At 43.3% G+C, this 20286-nt stretch overlaps 1 protein-coding gene across 6 annotated transcripts in view; it reads left to right on the top strand.

The window, feature by feature from the left end:
• Nucleotides 1-20286, top strand: part of RREB1 (ras responsive element binding protein 1) — a 122292-nt gene that overhangs the window by 87635 nt on the left and 14371 nt on the right. For all 6 annotated transcript variants that reach the window (XM_048309728.1, XM_048309737.1, XM_048309764.1 and 3 more), the window contains 2 exons: nucleotides 10284-10473; nucleotides 12050-14789. In XM_048309728.1, the coding sequence (XP_048165685.1) occupies nucleotides 10284-10473; nucleotides 12050-14789 (2930 nt within the window). The remainder of the gene's footprint in view (nucleotides 1-10283; nucleotides 10474-12049; nucleotides 14790-20286) is intronic.

The following is a 20286-nucleotide window of genomic DNA, read 5'->3' as shown; positions in this document are numbered from 1 at the left end:
TGGGCTGTGGCGCTGCATCTCCTTCATGGCATCACACCCCCTGGTCAGTCGCTGTCCCTTTGAAGCCCTGGATCCTGCACCCTAATTAATGACATGAGCTGGCCCCAGCGAGGTTGTCTGCAATGCCCATTAGCAGTGGGAGGTGGCCCAGGGGTGCTTTCTGACCCCCTTGGCCTTTCTACCTGGATTATTTAAAGAAGTCTGCTTCCCTGCAGCTGGGGCCTCAGGACACTGTCTATTTTGGTGAGTTTGTATGTGAGTGTTGATATAATTAGCAGAGAGCTGAAACGCTGCACAGCCAATAGGGAAAATGAGAAACCTTATGGAGCAGGGTAGTTCCTCTGGAAACTTTTGTGGTGCAGGGTTGCTGTCAAACGTGAAACTGTGCTTGTAAAGGTCGCCTGACAGCTCTGAGCAACGTCAGCAGTGTAAGCAGAGGAGATGTGAGGATTTCCCGGGGAGAAACCTCTCCAGATGCTCTGTTGAGTTTCTCCTCTTTCCTTTGGCAAATATAATGGAACAGGCTTAAAGTAAAACGTGTGGGTTTTAAAAAAAAGTACATGCACTGTAAAATTGCTCTCTCTCTCAGTGTAGCCAGAGCATACCGTTTATATTTCCTCTCCTTCTCCTCCAGGAGGTTTAGTGCAGTGCACTGTACCGTAGAGCTAAAGTATTTTTAATTTTTCGTGCCTCTCAGCAGCAAGGAGACATTTATGCTTCCTCTCATGCCTGGGCATCTTCCTAAGGAGAGGAGGAGGGAGCTGGTGATGCTGTTGCAGTTACCTCCTTTCTTAGACTCATTCCAGCATCAGTCTCAGCCAGGGTAGTTGTGCAGTTTGAATGTGGTAGAAGGCTGCCTCTTAATAAACATTATGAGGCTTTCTGATCACATTTGGTTCAGTGTGGCATTGCCTCGAGTTACAAGATTTGGTTTTGCTATATCTTTGTAAGATATAAGAAACAAGTAGACATTGCAGTGTGAAAGCCACTGTCTGCCTATGTCACTGAGCTGACCTGATGAGCAGAACCAGTAGATGCCTATTGCCATGAATGGATTCAGGGGAGATTAAGTTTTTTGACCTTCTATAGAGCCTGTCCAAACAGTGATATAATATGTTAAGCTTTGTAACTTGCAAATTCTGGGCATATTTTCACAAGGACAGCAAAAGCAGTTCTCTTCCCCCAGGGTTATGTGCTTCTGTAAAACCTCCAAACAAAGGAAACCAAAAGCTGTTCACAGCCTACCTTGTTCTTCAGAGCAGCCTGCCCAAGTTTTGCTGAAATTGTGTAGAGGTTGAGTGCTGCCATGGAAAGCTATTGTTTTCAACAGCTCACAGATCAATAACAGGCACAGCAACAGAAGAACTCAGGCCCTGGAAGGAAAAGTGTCAGGACACTCTGACCATCGGTATCTGTGGTCGTCTCCCTCTAGTTTTGCCAGGGTAACCACTGTGAGGTCATGGTTTTGCAAACACTTGCAGATAGAAATTGCTATCATTATTTCTTGGTGTTACCTGGCTTCACTGACATGGAGTGGACAACTTAAATGCCATAGGAATGTTCTTCTGGACTCTGTGGGTAAATTGAAGATGTCTGCTACATGCAGCTTGCAATTCAGGCAAGCTGGTCACCAGGTTTCCCCCTTTGCCAGCACATCCACATTCTTCAGTGTATGGTGGGATGCTGCCAGGCACCCGGACTTGTGTCCCAATCTTAAATCATTTTAGCCAATGCACATGAGCAGCCCCATTTAAGTCAAGACAAAAGGAAGTGGGTTTTGGGTGAAAAAGATACCAGCTACTTACAATATGGCATGTTTATTGCCCAGTTACTGTTCTTCAAGGCAGTTCTGCACACTGGCTTTAGGGAGATAAAATAGTCACGAAAAGAAGTGGAGATTTAAAGTGTATGGAGGTGATTTCAGTCATTAGCACCAGGAGAAAAGACTAGTACAAGGTTAAGTTGTTTTCGAGCAGCAGTGTGACAGTGTAAAAGTACATTGTACGGAATGTCAAAAGGAAAAAAAGGAAACAGCCAGAAAAAGACCCTTGAGTGTTATTCCCGTTTTTGTGAATGCCTATCTAAGCAGTTTAGGAATTCACTTTCTATCTGTTCTCTCCTTATATAGTAGGGAATAATCCTTGTGGCTTCCTTTTTCTGAAGCACATTGCTGTCTACATGTGACCAGCCTTTTGTGGGAAGAGAGTGTTAGTGATGCTACAAACTTGCAAGAGCGAAGGTGTTTGAAAACTAGATGTTGCTTGCAATTAATTTTACTGTGAGACAAAACTATGGGTTCATGATGGGGAGAGGAAGCTTCTTTCTAGTAGTTGACACTGCTGTTATTGGAAGCAACTTGAAGCATGAATGACGAGTCATCTTCATTCAGCATTATGAAGTTACATATTGCTTTTTCTCTCTGTCACAACTGTTGATGTGCACATAGCCTCATTTCTTGTTAGCACTTCAAAATAAAAAACACTGCGCTCTTTTAATGAAGATCGATAGTTCTGAGGTTGTTGTATCCTACACAAATTGTTGAGAGGGATGGAGAGCACTCCAACATAGACATGTTCATGGACTTCCTTGACCTCTGCTTTTGGCATACAGTATTTTGGCCCCAATACTTCCCTTTTTAGTCACTGAGATTGTACCAGCAAGGATAGTTTAGGTAGAAATTGCTCTGGAGTTACTGAGTACTAACACAGTTAATGCTACAAAACTTGTTGTAGCCAAAGATGGAGGTGACAAGGGGCAGTTGTGTGACATTGCTGATTTGAGCAACTCTCCTGCTCTGCTCTGCTCTCAAGCTGTTTGCTCAGTGTCTTGCTGATAGAAACTAGGAACCAAATCCTAATCTCTTGCTGGCATTTTCAGTGCAGGAGCAATTCCATGAGACAGCTGATGACGATGAAATCAGCTCTGGTAAATGCTATGACCAGAAATGTGCTGTCGTAGAATGCAATTCTTGGTAAGGCAGAGGAGAGGGTATGCAAGCAAGCTGGTGAATGCATCCTTTCACTGAGTAAATGGAGAAGTAGAATCAGTGGGTTGTCTTGCAAAAGCAGAACAGAGCTGCGTGTTACGTGCTTTCTGAAGTTTCTGTTCAGAAAAGAGAGCTGGGAAACAACTGAAGAGCAGCGCGAGTCAAACACTGGCCTAGAAGTGGTCAGCTCACATCAGGGAGCTCATTGTGTGAGGAAACTGGGAATCCAGAGCAGCCGGATAAAAATACTGGCTGGTGAATGGACACAGAGAGTGATGCTCTCATGTGAAACTGTGGTGTGTCACATGGTGTTGAGTATCTTAGCTTGGCTGCCAGAATAGAAAGTGGGGAAATGCAAAGCTGACTGTAGCAGAAAGCTGCTTGTAAAAGGGCATGCAGGAGGGAGAAGGGGCTGAGCCAAAATAGGTTATTAGCACGCCTGCCTGATCCTAAGGAGCAGGATTTGTTTATATGCAGTCTCTCTCAAAGTGCTGGTTGCTGCTCAGTGTGTTGGCAGTCATGTCTGCATGCTGAGCATATCTTAACCTGCAAATGTAGATAAGGGCAAGGGACTGCAGTCCAGATTCAGCTGCACCAGTTTGTGAGCCCTGTTGTGATCAGTGGATGCTTATAGGATAGAGAAACCCCTGGAGATGTATTTCTCCTTCTGTAACTCAGGAAAAGTGGTGGTATATTTTTTTTTAACATGGTAGACCCATAGATTTCTTTTTTAACTTGCTGTTAATGTTGACATTACACAAGTACTTGGCTTCCATATTTGAAAGATGTGTTAGAAGATAAGACGAGCTTTTCATTTCTTACCTTGAATGAATACCAGAAGGTTCACTTGAGTTTGGGTGCACAAATAACAACTTTTATTCTGGATGTTGTGCAGCTTCTAATTTTGGTAGTGCAGAGGACTGTACTGGTCAGGTTTTTTTTTTCCCCCAGGTATGTTTGCCCTAACTATTAAACCCTTCATTGTTATTTAAGTTGATCTTCAGCTGTTTCTCTGTGATTCTGTCCAGCCAGTTTGTTGACACTTCTGGTTTTTAAAACTTTGACCTTTATTAAGTAAAAAAGTCATTATGAGAAAATGACTAGTTTGTGTGAGTGTCTGCAGGCCATCTCCCATTTTCCCATTATTTTGTCTTAGTTGCATGTTAATTTTGTTGAAGTAAATGGTAGAGTAAGCCACTGTTCCACCAGGGCAGAGGTGTTTAAATCTGGCTCTATTGAAGTGTTGCTGGTAAATGCAATTCATTACAGTGTTAGGAAGAAGTTCTTACTCATTTTTCTTTGCTCACACACAAAGGAAGTTAAAACATGACACAGCATGGCTTGTGCCTTTTTATTAAACCTTACAGCAGTTAATTTCACTGGAATTACTTTGACGGTGGGAGTCACTGGTGTGGACACTGGCTCTGTAGCATGCTGACAAATTTCTGAAGCACAACATCACCCTGGTTTATATTGGGTCTGTCCTGGCTCCTACGGGATATTTTTCTCGCCTGGACCACAGCGCAGCTGTAGGAATGCACATAACGCTGTGCATCCCTCTATTAATAGAAAGGTTGGTACAGGGGGTTCAGCCTTGGCTGCACCCAAGGGTGCCTTCTTTGAGGGAGAGGATTAAAGAGAGTGACAGGAGACATTGGTAACAAAATCAGACCGCCAGTGGGGCAGTGGAAGAGGGGAAAAGTTAGAAGAAAAGTCTCTCCTTTGCTGAGGCTGTGAAGCAGCATTTACTGAACATCTAGCGGGCTGTGTCCATCCCCTTAGGCACAAGGGAAGGGAAGGGGAGCCTCTGCAGCTGGCAGGGAGTTGGCTCCTGGTGCTGCCTGCGGTTCTAGCACAGCCCCATAGCGGTGGGCAAGGTCGAGATGGGAGAGCAGCAGGTCCTTCGGGGTCAGACACGCTGTGATGCTGCCAGGGAGGGAGGCAGGAATGGGCATTGCAGGGCAGCAGGAGGGCGTACAGGGATTCCTGGGAGGGAGGCAGGAGCGGGGTTCACAGCACTGCTGCTTTTCCATCACTCATCTGCAGCAAATGGGAGAGATTAGTGTGACTGTTGGATGTTATTTCCTAGGGCCCTGGGTGTGGAGGCCAGGAAGGGTTGTTTTTTGGTTTTTTTATCCAAAAGGAGATGAGTATCTGGACCTGGGTGGGGTTGCACAGGAGCAGAAACCAGTTGGCTCTTTCTCATCTCTCTCACTTTGCCTTGCCCCAGAAGTGAAAGAGAAGCAAAGGAATCCTTTCCTGAAGGGGAGTATGTATGTAACCTGATGGCTTTTCTTTCATAGGTGGCGACAGCCCTTGTGTTAAAACTTTCCTTTCTCCATCTCCCCGTCCTTGTCAGGTTCCCCTGCAGCTGGACATTGCCAGTGTGGAGGCTGGAAGCCTGCTCCCATTGCCGGTGTGGACATGAGTCATCAGCAGGGAATCACCCATCTTTCTCTTCTACTCAGTTGTATTATTTTTAGGTCAGCATAGGAATTTCTTTGCTCATGAGAGCCACATGAATTCTGCAAATAATGTGAGAGGGAAAGGAGAATAACAACAGAGGTAGAAAACACATGGTACCGGCTGGGGATTTCAGTGGGAGGCGTTAGTCAACTTCATAACTTCATTGTGTATTAATGACTTCTGTCTCAGGATATGTTTCATTCTTTTTTTGTTTTCCTTGCTTCTGTTTGTGGAAGTTGCTAAAGAACACAGACACGAAAGGAACAAAGTGGTACAAAGCTTTTTTATTTTAGATAAGGCCTAGAAATTAACACTGGTTTTATTTGTTAACATCCACAATATGGGCAACTTTGTAGTACTGAGCTGCATGGGTGAAAACAGATTTTAGTCCATGTGGTTTCAGAAGTGCAAGTAGAATAATGGTAAATGTCACTTTCCCACCAACAGTCTCAGGTAATGCAGAGCATAGTGTTTGTTTAATTTCTTGGTAACATAATGATATATACAAATATTTGGCATTTGCATCTTGACTACTGAATATAAAATCCAGAAGGATTGAATATTTGTCTGCACTACTCTTAATCAAAATCAAGACTGATTAATTTTGCTTAAAATTCAGCTCTGCATTTCCTTTCTAAAATGTCTTTCTATTTCTTAACAAGAAAACCTATTTCCTCTGCTGACAAATTGGAGTTGTCTCAGAGGAGAGTGTAGTGCAAGGCAACAGGCACAGCTTATGTAAACTTATCTTGCAGAAGGTGCCACTTACCAGAAGTCTAGCAAATCCTGCCTTGCCCCTTTGAACAAGCTTTGCAAAGCACTGACTATTTCTTAAAGCCTGTTAAAATGCTTTTATATACTAATTAGCATTACCGATTTCAAGAATACTAACTTATTTTAGGAGAAAGCTTTTTAATGGTGTGTTTTTACACAGAGACCTTGTCTGCATTTAAAAAAGAAAAAAAAAAGAAAAAGCTGCACTGGTGTAGTAATAATTTATCAGACCTGCCTGGTGTGATACATGGCCTGAGCACCAAGGGCAGCCTGGTGATTCCATTGTTACATTTTGGTTCTGCTTTTGTGTTTTAGGAGTTCTGTTTCCTTACTTGCTTGTTTTTTACACCTCTGCCAGCAAGCCAGAGCCCTGGTATTATATTTGCATTGTTACAAATATGAGCAACTCCAAAACATAAAGGCAATTGAGAATTAAAGTTAATTTTAAAGAGGCCTTAGCTCCTGGAAACACTTTGTTTCCGAACCTCTGTGCTTGGAACTGAACAGCTTTTTTCTCCCTACTCTGGAATCATATTTATAGAAAAATGGAAGACTGTGGCCAAGACCAGCAGTCACATGATAACACAGCAGCTTTTATTAGATACATCTGGAAACTTACCTTGCAAGTGGAGTGCTTTTATCTCTGCACAGGTGTTGGGCCATTGCTCGGCCCGTTCTGCTAACAACCTCAGAAGCTGTTCCATCAGTGTTCTCTGCAGCTGTGTCATCCATGTTTGACTTGGAACTGCACATGAGCAGACTTGTGAAATTTTAAGGAGAGGGAGGTTTTTCTGGTGTTTTGTTTTGTGTTTTTAAAGTTCATCATGAGCAAACTATTACCATATGTTTTAGATGCTTTATTTGATATGCTGGACTTTTCAGACTTTCCACAGTTACTAATTTTTTTTTTTTTTAAAGCAGTTTAAACAAGATGAAAACACGTTCGTATCACCTAGGATTCCTTTCTCTTGTTCTTCTTAGACTGCGGTCTAGATTTAAAAATACTGTAGGCAGTGACACTACCCAAAGATGGAAAAGAGTAATGATGACAAAACAGAGAAATTAATAGTTAGACTTCCTTAAAAAAACCTAACGCTTCCAGTTAAAGCACTGTTAGGCATGGCAGCTTACTCCATTTTAAATTAACACAAGCCTTAGTCAATGCAGCATGATGCTTGCCTTAACTAGTTAGGTTTTGACACGTAGTACCTGTAAGCTTTTCTTGGAGGTGCTAGGGGTCCATGCCTGGACCACAGAGAAAGGCAGGGCATCCACAGCTCCTTCCCATGCTCCAGCTCCCATGGGGTTCTGTAAGCTGTGCACCAGGGCAAGGTGCTGAGGCAGGGTGCGGTGCATTTATATGCCCTGAAGAGCCTGCAACTTGAGATGACAGGCATGATTTATCTGGATGTTTCTTTTTTCAGCCAGGTGCTTCTTTCTGACCTAATGGAAAAAGAGCTTAATCTTTCTCCCAATTTCTCTTTTTGTTTGCTGCTTCTTTGCTCACAGCAAGGAAAATACAAGAAGACTAAGGAAGAAAGAGAAAAATAAATATGGTTAATAAAAGAGAGAAAGCTTATATTCTTTTTATATGTTACTTTTTGTTTGGGGGAGAGGAGGCAGTTCCCTTTGCATGGAATGCACCATTTTCGAATTGCAAATTTTTACTCCTGAGGCTAGCAGTTGATACAGGTGTACTGTGAAGGACTTTCACATGGGTGTTTACTCTGAAAGATTAACTCTCAAGTGCAGCTTTTGTGGGAGCCCTAAATCAAGCAGTGCTGAAAATCAGCGTGTTGCAAGAGGGAGGTGAGGGGGAGTGCAGGATGAACAAGGCACACCTCCCTGTTGTGGGGGATATCTGGCTGCTTGACAAGGAGCACTGGTTCCTGCTCAGCCCAGATCTTGGGGATACAGTGGCGGGAGCCAGTGCTCCCAGTTACTCTGTGGTGCCATCACTGGTAGCTGTGACTGCCCTCTCACACACAAGGGGATACAGCTGCTGCGCTGGGTTCCTGGCCCCAGGGAAGGCACATTGGGACCGCAGAGGTGCTTCAGGATGCACCGAGGTGGCGGTCTGTGTCCCTTTGCAGAACAGCCTGCAATGCTTCCAGTGGTGCAGGAGAATTGTTTCCAAGCCCTCCTTGTTTGTATATTGACATACCAGGAGGAACATGTCAGGAGCGCTGCTTGTTTTCATGCAAGGCATTTTCATCACCTCTAAAAACAATTTATTTCAGTAGCCTGCAAGTTTGTCTCATAACTTTTTAATGCTCTCTGTCCCCCAGTGGTTTTGGTGGTTGTATTTTTGTTTTCACTGAAGATGAAAGCTTTGCATCACAGAATAGGTGCTGCCAGGTGAGCTGGAGGAGAGCTGTAGATCCTGATGCTGGAGAAGTTGGAGAAGTACTATGTGTTGGCCACCCACCCCCCCCCCCCCAAGACTGTTGTCACATTTGGCATACCTCTTTAAGTAAACATTAGCTTTGTAAATGGCATTGGTTCAGTATTTAATGGAATGCAGGAACTGTGTCAGCAATAATTATAAAGGTAGGATGCAAGTGAATTGACAGGAGAGTTAAAACAGATTAAACCTTCAGCGCATAATATTTATGTGCAGGCTTTCTGGGTACTGCGATAACAATGGCCGTGTTATATACATTTCACACTTACTTCTTTCACCACTCAGGGACTATGAGTCCAGTTGCTTTGTGGTTGATTTGGTTATCTCTTCATTTTCAGGGAATAAAAAAATGGCTGTGGGAGTTTATGTAGTGATAAAATGAACAACAATGGGAGTTTGTTAGGGACAGGACAGGGAGGGGGTGGTTTCAGGATTTTGTCAGAAGTAATTTCTAATTGCAGGATGTTTTTTTAATGAGTAGGCACATGTACTACTCCTTGATGTAGAGAGCAAAGACAGTATGGGGAGAACTAAGGCCAGGGGCAGATGTGAAAAACTCCTAGTGCTTATAATATTCTTGCTGACAAAATCTGACTGCCTCATATCCACTGGTGTTTTTTGCTTCTGGGGAACCCACAATTTGGTTGGGAGCTGGACCTTGACCACAAGGAAATTGAGGTTGGGTGAAACTGTGTGTCACTTACTGAATGCAGAGTGGACGTCACCTGTCACGCTGCAGAGCTCACATTCCAAATATTTAAAAGGCAATAGGCTTCGTGGACGTATTGGCCAAATGTTGCTGCATAGCCCTTACTGCCTGCAGCATAGCTTTGATTGTTTAATGCTATGTTTTATGTGAGAAGCCCTTGTTTAGCTGGATTTGGGATTTGAGAACTTAGGAAAAACAAGAAATCACAGCAATAAAGTGTGGGTAGGAAAAGACGGTGCTTCTGCATTTTCCTTCAGGGCTACCTGACAGTGAAGGGGGTGTAAAAGTGTCGTAAGTGTTGAACGTGTTTGAGGTCTTCCTCCTCTGAACCTTTCTCCCCTTTAAGGAGCACTTGTTTTCCTTTTAAAACAGTCTGTCCCTCATAACAGCTTTGAAAAATCAGTGACAGTTTATGGAAAGGCAGTGTGAGGAAGATTCACGCACAAGTATTTCAGTGGTGTGCACTAGTATGTTTTAAGCAGTGGTTATAAAAGGTGCTGTTTTTACATTTGTTTGCTGCTTAGGTGAGATTTAGCCTCTCCATGTCACTGTTTTTTTAGAAAATGTTATTTATTTTAATAGTACTTTTCAGTAAAAATGAAATGGTGTAATGCCATTGAAATATTTTTGGTTGGATACTGAAAAGGTTTTCGCAAGGCTGTGGTCTCAGCTGCCGTTCTACCATCTGCCCATGTGAGATTGTCAGTTCTCATATTCTTTAAACTTCAGTGGACTTACTAGCCAGAAACTGGTAGAAAGTGACTGTGACCGAAATGGCCTTTTGTGGTGATAGGTTTTAATGCACTGTGGCTTTGTTTTGCATTTAGCAGGTTCTTGGTATCATAGGATGAGAGGAAAGAGGATGTCCCAGTGCAAGCAGAATGCTAGTTCTTAAGCTTGCAGCAGTCAGTAAGTGATTTCTGTTTTCTTCCTTTCCTTTCCAGGTGTGACATCTGTTGTATTACCTTTCGAACTCATCGGGGCTTACTGCGCCATAATGCAGTTATCCACAAGCAGCTTCCCAGAGATCCCATGGGGAAGCCTTTCATTCAGAACAACCCTTCGATTCCAGCAGGCTTCCATGACTTGGGATTCACAGACTTCTCCTGTAGGAAGTTCCCCCGCATTTCTCAGGTACTCTCTGTTCTTCATAGCCTAAGGTATGAGGTGCTACAGTGCTTATCTGATGAACTCATCCAAAGATTTGTCCTGCGTGTAGAATATTTTGTGGAAAGCACATCACCACTGTTTGCGTAGGCTTCAAACACTTTATGCTTTTACTTTTTCTTTTTTAATCTAAAGAATATTGGCACTGGGGTTTTTTTTCACCATTCCAGTGGATAACTATCAGTGTAAAGATGCATAAAAAGATTTTAAAGGAAGACTTTGGTCTTGCCCCTTTGAGTCTACCCAAAAAATCCTACATCTGAAATCAATAGGGAGTACACATGGTAAGGAAGACATTATTTATTTTAGTTTACTCTAACAAGGATGTAGTTAGTGTGTGAAAGTTTTTATTACAAAAAACTTTGAGCAGTTGCCTTACTAACTAAACAGTGACATCTTCAGTGATTTCCTCACAAAACACTCCACAGTGTTCCTCATGTAAGGTTTGAGGGTTTTGCACCTTTGAGGTACAGTGACTGGGGAAAGTCAGGGAGGTAGTCTGTAAATATTTTTCTGAGCGCCGTAAAGCTTTCTGTTGGGTGGTATGATTTGTCCCTCTGTCAAACCTTGCCTGCCTTAATTAGTTTGGGTCTGGATGAAGCTGCATTTCTATTAAAAAAAAATTAACAGCACAATCCACCAGGACCATGCTTGGTTTCTGCATTTTTCTTACTCTTCTGGGATTAAAGCATTGATTTCCAACTCTTCTGACTGCAAGGTGGTAGATTTGATATTTGCTGCTGGTCCAGGGGAGCATATAGGTCATTCTGTCAGTCTGTTAAAAGTTTTGGTATAAAACTTACAAAATCAAAAGAAAGCGCTTCTTAAATAAAGTTTATTTCTTTTGTAGTTAATGACAGACATTTAAAGTTATTAAGGGATTTGAATGTTGGTATTTTCCTTTTGTAATAATTTTGCTTTCACTGTGAGAGAAGACTTACGAAGTATTTAGAGCCTATAAAGATCTTGCCAGCCCTCTACTAGTATTTTTCTTGGGAGAATAAATGTAATCAGACTTCCCTAACCAAAACCACTCTGCTTTAGTCTCTGAGTTTCACTGATCTGCTTTTGGAGGATTTTATTTTGGTTGGTTTATATTGTTTTGCCTTCGTGGATGCTTTTTTTTTTTTTTTCCCCCTTTTGTTGCTCTCCTTCTGGCTTCTTTGTAATAGAGCTAAACGAGATAGTGTACTGCCCAGCTTCCTTGCTGTGTAGTGTACTGAGGTTCCTGTCCTGTCAGTGACACAAGAGAAGTTTCTGATAGGGAAGTTTAGGATGGAAGAGAATTTGAGAGTCTGAACAGCCTTCTGAAGGAGTTTACCTTTATAGAGGGGAACTTTTGGAGAATCAGCCCTTAATTCAGATATACCCATTTGGAGACCAAAGGCTGTGGAGCAGGAATATCTCCATGCTAGGTAGGTGGTGGCTGCTCTAAACCCCTTAACTTAGTGGAAGAGAGAGTGAAATGTTTTTGTTTTGCAGCAGCATTTGATGCCTTTCCAGTCTGAGATTCCTACTCTAAATATTTTTGCATGTCTTGCAGGTCTGGTGTGAAACAAATTTGCGAAGGTGCATCAGTGACTTCCATCGATTTATTTGCGAGATGTGTAACAAGGCATTCCCCATGCTTTCAGCACTCAAACTGCACACAGAAACTCATGTGGTAGATCAGGGAAAAGACAAGCACAAGCCACAGTCCATGACCCCACCCAGTGAGAACCCAGACCAGAAAGCCTTCATGGCATCCTTGGGCCTACAGTACACCAAAGACATCAAGCCTGTCAAGCAGGAGGACAATATACAAGATGAGGTCCAAGAAATGCGGCTCAGAGCACTGAAGAGTAACCTACCTCAGGAACCCGGCAGCACCAGTCTGCTCAGCCTCTCTCCTCTGGAAGCTGCCTCCATGGGAGGGTCATTTTCAGTCCTTCCCCCTACAAAAGAAAGCATAAAGCTTCTCTCGCTGCAGCCTTTCCAGAAGGGTTTTATTATCCAGCCTGACAGCAGTATTGTGGTGAAACCCATCTCCAATGAGTCTGCCATTGAGCTGGCAGACATTCAGCAGATCTTGAAGATGGCTTCTTCTGCTCCTCCTCAAATCAGTCTTCCTCCACTTTCTAAGGCACCTTCTGTCCCTGTGCAGTCAATTTTCAAGCATATGCCACCACTGAAGCCAAAGCCTTTGGTAACGCCCCGAACAGTTGTCGCAACCTCTACACCTCCTCCTCTTATCAGTGCCCAGCAAGCCTCCCCCGGCTGCATCAGCCCAAGTCTCCCACCTCCCCCTCTGAGGCTGATCAAGAACTCGGTGGAGTCTGCCTCCAACTCTCATCTCCCCCAACCAGGAGCCAAATCAAGTCCTTCCTCACAGTTGCTCCTCCAACCCAAAGTAGAGCCTTTAACTCAGCATGAGATGAAGACCCAGCTGGAGCAAGACAGCATCATTGAAGCTCTCCTGCCTCTGAGTATGGAAGCCAAGATCAAGCAAGAAGTCACAGAGGGAGACCTCAAAGCCATCATCGCAGGGGCAGCGAACAAGAAGACCCCGACCATGAGGAAAGTTTTGTACCCCTGCCGTTTCTGTGACCAGGTGTTTGCCTTCTCTGGTGTCCTGAGAGCTCACATCCGTTCTCACTTAGGTATTTCCCCATATCAGTGCAACATCTGTGACTACATCGCGGCTGACAAGGCAGCGCTGATCCGGCACCTGCGGACGCACAGCGGGGAGAGGCCTTACATCTGTAAAATCTGCCACTACCCATTCACAGTGAAAGCCAATTGTGAGAGGCACCTGCGAAAGAAGCACCTCAAAACGACCAGGAAGGATATCGAGAAGAACATTGAATATGTCACCAGCAATGCTGCAGAGATGGTGGATGCCTTCTGCTCCCCAGACACGGTGTGCAAGCTGTGTGGAGAGGACCTGAAGCACTACCGAGCCCTCCGCATTCACATGAGGACACACAGCGGCTGCCAGAAGAAGAAGCCGTTCGAGTGCAAGGAGTGTGGCACGGCCTTTTCAGCCAAGAGGAATTGCATTCACCACATCCTCAAGCAGCACTTGCATGTGCAAGAAAAGGAGATTGAGAATTACATCTTAATGGTGGACTGCAATGCCCAGGAAAGCCAGACAGACCCTTCATTATTGGAGGACAGCACTTACATGGACCACAAGCCCATGACACCTTTCCTGGAGCCACAAAACGGCTTCTTGCTGGGAACATCATCTCACATTTCCATCAAACGTGAACCTGTGGGCAACTTCCCCATGGATTTTGATGAGCCATTGGATTTCTCTCAGAAGAGCAAAAGCCTGAGTGCTGTGCAAGTGAAGCAGGAGAACCTGTTCAGCTCATCTCTGTCCCTTTACGACTGTTCCATGGAGCCTATCGACCTGTCCATCCCCAAAATCCTGAAGAAGGATAAAGATGATGCCCCCTGTGAAGCCAGGAATCAAGAGTTGGCTGCGTCTGGGAACAGTGATAAGGCCTATAACTGTCTGCAGTGTCCTTTGGTTTTTGGTGCCAGTGGGAACTCAGAGACAAATCAGGGTGTCAGACATCCCCAGCCACTGAAAGGTTCGTTGCATTTGACTGTCCCGATCATTTCCCCGGCTCTCCCTGGCAATTCTGCCTTGCTGAGACCCCTGAGGCCTAAACCACCACCACCACCTCTCTTGCCAAAGCCTTCAGTAACTAAAGAGCTGCCACCATTGGCTTCCATTGCACAGATCATTTCATCTGTGTCTTCTGCTCCCACTTTGCTGAAAACAGAGGCTGCAGATGCCAGTCCCAAGGCAATGAGCAGCTCCACTGGGTGTGATAAATCAGGGAATGCCAAAGCTAAAGTGACAATCGTGACCACCGTTCAGAGAGACTCCAGCCTGCCCAGTGACCTGTCTCAGGCTTGTGATCCAGGGCAGTCTCCCGTTCCTGATGCTGGGTTGACTAAGAAAAGAGGTAGAAAGAAAGGAACGAAAAATAAGCCTAAACTTAGCAGTAGTGTGGATCTGGAGTCAAGTGGGGAATTTGCCAGCATAGAGAAGATGCTGGCTACCACAGACACTAACAAATTTAGCCCATTTCTGCAGTCCACTGACAATTTCAAGGAAGAAAGTGGCAGAAATGGAACAAGTGAGGATGAGAAGGAAACTGCCAAGGATAAGCTGCTGAGAGGGAAGAAGAATGTGTACTCAGACTGCCTGCAAAATATCACCTGTCCTTACTGTCCTCAAGTCTTTCCATGGGCACATGCCCTGCAGCGGCACATGCTCACTCACACAGGTAAGAGTGCTCTGTGCTCACTCTGTGCTCAGGTTGTAGCCCCTGAGAATCTTCCTTTTTCTGACGTCTGATTTGTATTCTTCATTATTATTTTGCTAATCCCTTAGCTTTTGCTGCACAGTGGTGGTGGTAGATTTTTCAGAAATGGAATAATCTCTGTGTCTTTGAGTATGAGGGGGCAGATAAAACTGTTAATACTCATTTGACTTCAGTGGCATAACTTAGTGTTGCTGGAAAGAGACTCAGGTTTCAGTTGTTCTGTTATTATTGTCTTGTCTTGAAGGGGAACATGTGTGTTGAATATTTCATCATGCCTTACATGGTTTGTTTGTCTGCCTCTGATGGCTGTTTTTGGCTGCATCGGTAATGATAAAGAGATCTCTAACAATGAGAGACAGTAAGTGTAGAACTGTGGCAGGAAAATAAAATAATATAGTGCTTAGCATTTTTATTTTCTTGCGGTGGCTTTTATTTGACAGATCAAAGAAGGATGCGAGAAACTGCTCATCCTGAGCATTATGTAATAGCTTGCCTCTAGGGAAAGTTTCTGCTCACAGATAGACAACTAAAGGTGGGCACATGCCCTAAGATGTGGAGATGTGTATGGAATCTCTAGCATTGTACCGCTGTATAACTAACCTCAGACCTGGTGTAAACAAAAGGAGAAACTGGGTAGGGAGATTTATTCTAGGTCTGGGGTTATTTTTCATTCTTCACTATAAAGGAAATACTGCATTGAATTCTGTGCTGATTTGAAGTTCACTCATTCTTCCACCCACACTGTAATAAAGTAATTAGTAGATTCTCATCCTGCTCTAGAGGGAGAGGACAAAGCTCTACTTGCTGTTGCACCCTTTTAAGTCAGTCACAGTTGTTGATACTATTTACTTCATTATGCATTTCAACTCCTGACATAAAGAATAAAAATTAGGGATTTTTTTAAGAAACATAGGGGATTTGAGTATAGCCTTACAAAAGTTTCGGGGTTTTTGTTTTTTTTTTTTTTCAAGAAAATGAGGTTTCCTGAAACAATTGATTCATGTCTGTGCTAAAGAGGGAAACCTGAAGAGGTAAAAGAGGTTAGCTAAGAGGTTTAAAGGGAATCTGAGCTGTGGAGCAGTCCCTATTACAGTTTAATTTGGGTGATGTGAGGACATAACTTGCAAGGTGTGAGTGCAACAGTGAGGCTATTGTTTTATGGTCCACAGAGACCAAATTATTTCATCTTATTAAGCATACAGTTTACTTTGTGGTGAAGGAGAGCTCTTTACTCATATCTCAATTGTTTTCCAACACCCTGGTCTCCAAACAAAAAATATAGTTACTGAAGAACTGTTCATGAGACAGAAAACAATGGAGAGGCTTTTCCCAGACGAAGAGGTTTGACCTGCTTATTGATGGCAGGCTTCCAAGGTAGCAGCACTGGTGTAAACCCTTAATGAAGACAGGAAAATGCACTCAGCCATGAATTATACTGGTAAAACTTGTCTCCCTTATGACCACCAGGCTTGGAAGGAGACACTGTCCTTTTAGAAAGCCTGTGCTGCAATTGCCACAGATACAGGATTTTTGGTGATACTGCATCAGTTGGCAATAGATTCCAGTTGGTGTGCTCTGGCAGTGATAATACTGAGCTCTTTTCTAGTCATTGTCTCAGTGTTGAGAGAGACTTGTTGCTGGCAGACCACCCCACAGCAAGTTTTGGCTGGCCTTGGGGCATCTGCCTTCAGATAGCAAGAGTCTTCTCATTCTAAACTGGGAGTTTTCCAGGGGCTCCCCTGTGGCAGCAGTATCGATGAGGCCTGCTGGAGGGGAGAGGGAGAGGTAAGCTGGGAAGGTGGAGGAAATTTAGGCCAAGGGAGGGGGTGCCAAAGCAGGCCTGAGGATGCATCCAGGTGGAGCAAGCCCTGTGTTTTTGTGGTGGATGTCAGGTGCTGGTGGCATGCAAGGAGTGTGGCAGCTCTGTGGTAGATGCAGCAGTTTGTTGGCTTTCTCTTCTGGATGGGCACATTGGTTTTCTTGTGGAGAAATCGGCGGTGTTGTAGTGCAGCGCAGCGTTCCTGTCCCCACCTATTGCACAGGCAGTGACTTGTTAGCTCTGTTTTGTAAAAGGAGTTAAGAAAAAAATCTGTTCACTAATCTTATTGTAAAGAGAAAAAGGGAACTTTATTATTGTCTGTGCTTGATGGCTGCTCCCTGACCTGGGTAGAGAAAGGACTAACAGGCTGACGTGAATGGGATAGATGAGAGTCCTGGTGGTCTGCTTCCAAACTGCAAGTGGTTGGATATGTGATCCATAGGCAATCACAGCAGGCAAGCTGACTATGTAACACTGCTATCAGAAAAACCCCAAAGCAGTTGTTTGAGCTAAAAAGCAGCAACTAGCTCTTCTATGTCCATTTGTAGAGAAGCTGTTATTGAGATAATTCATGTAAGTGGTCCAAGTTAGGATGAGAAAAAGTTACATAATTTTGAGCATTTAGGTGTTATCTGTATATTATGAGTTTTGAACTGCTGTATTCATACAGACATAAAAAGATTTTTTCAAGCGTGTCTTTCATGTTCAATAAAATTTCAACACAGAGGCTGCCTTCCATGTGGTGTCAAGATCGTATTTCCCTTTTGTGAAAGTGCAAAAATGCACATGCTACCAGTAACCCACATCCCTTACGCAACCAGAGGTATCTCCTGTGGGACCTTTTACCCTGCTTATCCTTGCCTCAGCACCACTGTGTGTTTGGTTTTTTTATTCAAAAGCATTTCCCTGAAGAAGCATACACCTTCCTCAGTGGTTTTTATTTTAATGGTGAGCTCTGGGGGGACACTGGGAATTTGGCATAGCTTGGTTTTATACAGTGCCTAACACAGTAGCTGTGTTTTGTTCGAACATGCTCAAACACTGGCTTTTAACACTTTTTCTCTTGATGTCTTTATTGTATAATTTACTTTTCTGTGTTCAACTCAGTTTGTCTTTTTTCTTTGCTCTTCCCTCCTGCTCTTGACTTTTTAAATTCTCAGAACAGTGACTAAGATGTGCCCTGCAGGTGATGCAGTTGATTTTGCTCCTTTATAGGATGCGGATCAGGCTAGGTTCAATATAAAATTACAGTGATGATCTTTTTTAACCACTAGTTTGTTACAGATAACCTAATATGTTTGTTTGCAAAGAATCACTTGAATATTTTCAGAGGGATACTGGCAGGTCTTACTCAGCCCAAGATTAAATTTTCTGAAAACTGAGATTTAATGGCAGGGGAGGTTTTTTGGTTTGGTTTGGTTTTGTTTTGCTGCTACAACAGGAACAAACCATACAAAGAAATATCTATAAACAAAATAAAGGAATAAATAAATAGAATACTGTTACACCTAGCCCATGAACCTGAATGTCTTCTGCTGAATGGAAGTCACAAGTCTCATAAAAAAAAGAACTTGGAGGCATTTTTATTCTTTCCTTTTACGATTTAAGTCAAAGTGATATTGTCAACATCTTTACTTTGCAACATTTGTAGTTACCAGGGTGAATAATGTGTTTCTGCAGGACAGCAGTGGCAGGAGATACCTTAAGGACTGATCTTACATGTTGTGATTATTCAGATGACTCTTTATACTGAAAAAGACACCCTTCAAATGACTGGCTACTATGAAATGTCCAGACTAGGCTAGTCCTGCTGTGTTGTTAACCAAAATGTACAGTCAATATTTAGGCACAGATGTATTTTAATACAGGCCATGACTATTCATATGGAAAAATTTAATGAAAAAATCAAATCACATTGACTTTTTAAGTTACCTTCCAGTGAGTAAGTGTATTTTATCCGAAGAGCAGTTGCCTTTAAGGGACAAATACAGAAGGCAGAGGAAACTGCTTTTTTGAATGTTCTGGTTTTGTGCCTTTAAAGGTGACATTTTTGGAAAGCATTGCAACTCGGGGTGGGAGGATTGGAGTTTGCACAGTAAGTGGAATTTTTCTTTAGGTTTTGAGACCTCCAGCTGGGACATCTGTGTGGAAGGAAGAATATTTTATCTGTTGCAAGTATTGGTCTGTATGACAAATACTTGATTGATACAAACATTTTAAATGCTGAAAATATGAGAAAATTGTGACCTGAGATGCAGGTTGAGTTTCAAGTAATTAATGCTCAGCTAATCCTGTCATTGCGTGCTTGAAAAGAAATGTGGAAAGGAATTGGGCTATCATGAAGCAAAAAGATTTCTGCTGGACTTTGAAGTTCTGTATTTGCATTGTGAATGAAGCCAGGTAGAAGTGCAAAAAATGGTGATATTTGTAGCCATAAATTTATGGTTGAATTAGCAGGCATCTAAGAGGAAAGAGTGACTTGAAAGCCTACAAAAAAGCAGTACCATGATGCATCTAAAAAGTTGTGTTGACACTGGAAGAAAATTAAGAGAAAGAAGCAGCTCCTGAGATGTCTGTGAGATGTGGGGAATCCCTGGTACGGGTTGAGATGTTAACTAGAACAGAACCAACTTTAAGAAGATGAAAGTGAGAGGGATACCCACAGTGTTGTATCAAAGAGGCTGCTGGCTGTGGCAGAGGGTGGGTGGTGTTTATGTGTGTTTTCAGAGGTTTTGGGTGTGAGGTAGAAGGTGTGACAGGAGCTGATCTCCTTTTACAAGTAACTATCCTCTCAATCTCTTTCTTCATCACAAACATGTCTTGCAGGATAGCTTTCCTCATTGCACTGCATGATCCTGGCTTTTCTTTCAACTTTTCTTGTGTTCCGTCCCTTCCCTGTTCTAGTCATTTAAATGAATTACAGACATGAAAGCTTTCTCCTAAGGGAAGATGATTTATTGCTTATTCAGCATATGGGCCTTGATTCCACTGAAGTCAGTGGAGAGATGCCCTGTGGCTTTGATGGGAATTGTGTCCAATTCACATAGGTGATAGGCATTACCAGAGAGAGCCTGCTGTTGAGGAGCTTGCTGTCAGGATATTGTGGTTGGTCACCAAGCAGTAACAGAGGAAAAGGAAGAAAACCAAGGAAGTTTCTTATTACACACAAAGACGGTATTCATACATTTTATCCTGTGTCAGGCCAGAAGCCCTTGCCCTGTCAAAAACGTGGTGTCATTTCTACCAAATCTAGCAGAATTTGCACAAACCTGGAGTTGCCAGTGAGGAAAAGTGTGCTTATCCCTCTGCCTAAGGAAGAGGATGTTGGATCTCACAGTGGCACACACAGTTTTTCACAGCTGTTCAGAGCACCAAGGCCAAGTTGTATTTGGTTGGGCTGAACACTGCAGACAAGCAAAGCATAAGGCTGTGAGAAGTGCCCTCCCACGTTGGAGCAGTGGTACTCCTGTCTCCAGTGGTAGCAGTAGGATGTGCTCTTTAGTATGAGCATGTGGATGCAGCCACTTCCTCTGGCCTGTTGCTCTTAAAGTTCTGTCAGCATCCACAAGTGCTTCATTAGGGTTGTGGGTTTGAGGGCACATCCCTGCCCGCTCGCTCTACAACCTGTTTCTGGAGCTG

Source organism: Corvus hawaiiensis, chromosome 1 (genome assembly GCF_020740725.1).
Source record: "Corvus hawaiiensis isolate bCorHaw1 chromosome 1, bCorHaw1.pri.cur, whole genome shotgun sequence".
Taxonomy (NCBI): Eukaryota; Metazoa; Chordata; class Aves; order Passeriformes; family Corvidae; genus Corvus; species Corvus hawaiiensis.
This window is presented reverse-complemented; position numbering and strand designations above follow the sequence as displayed.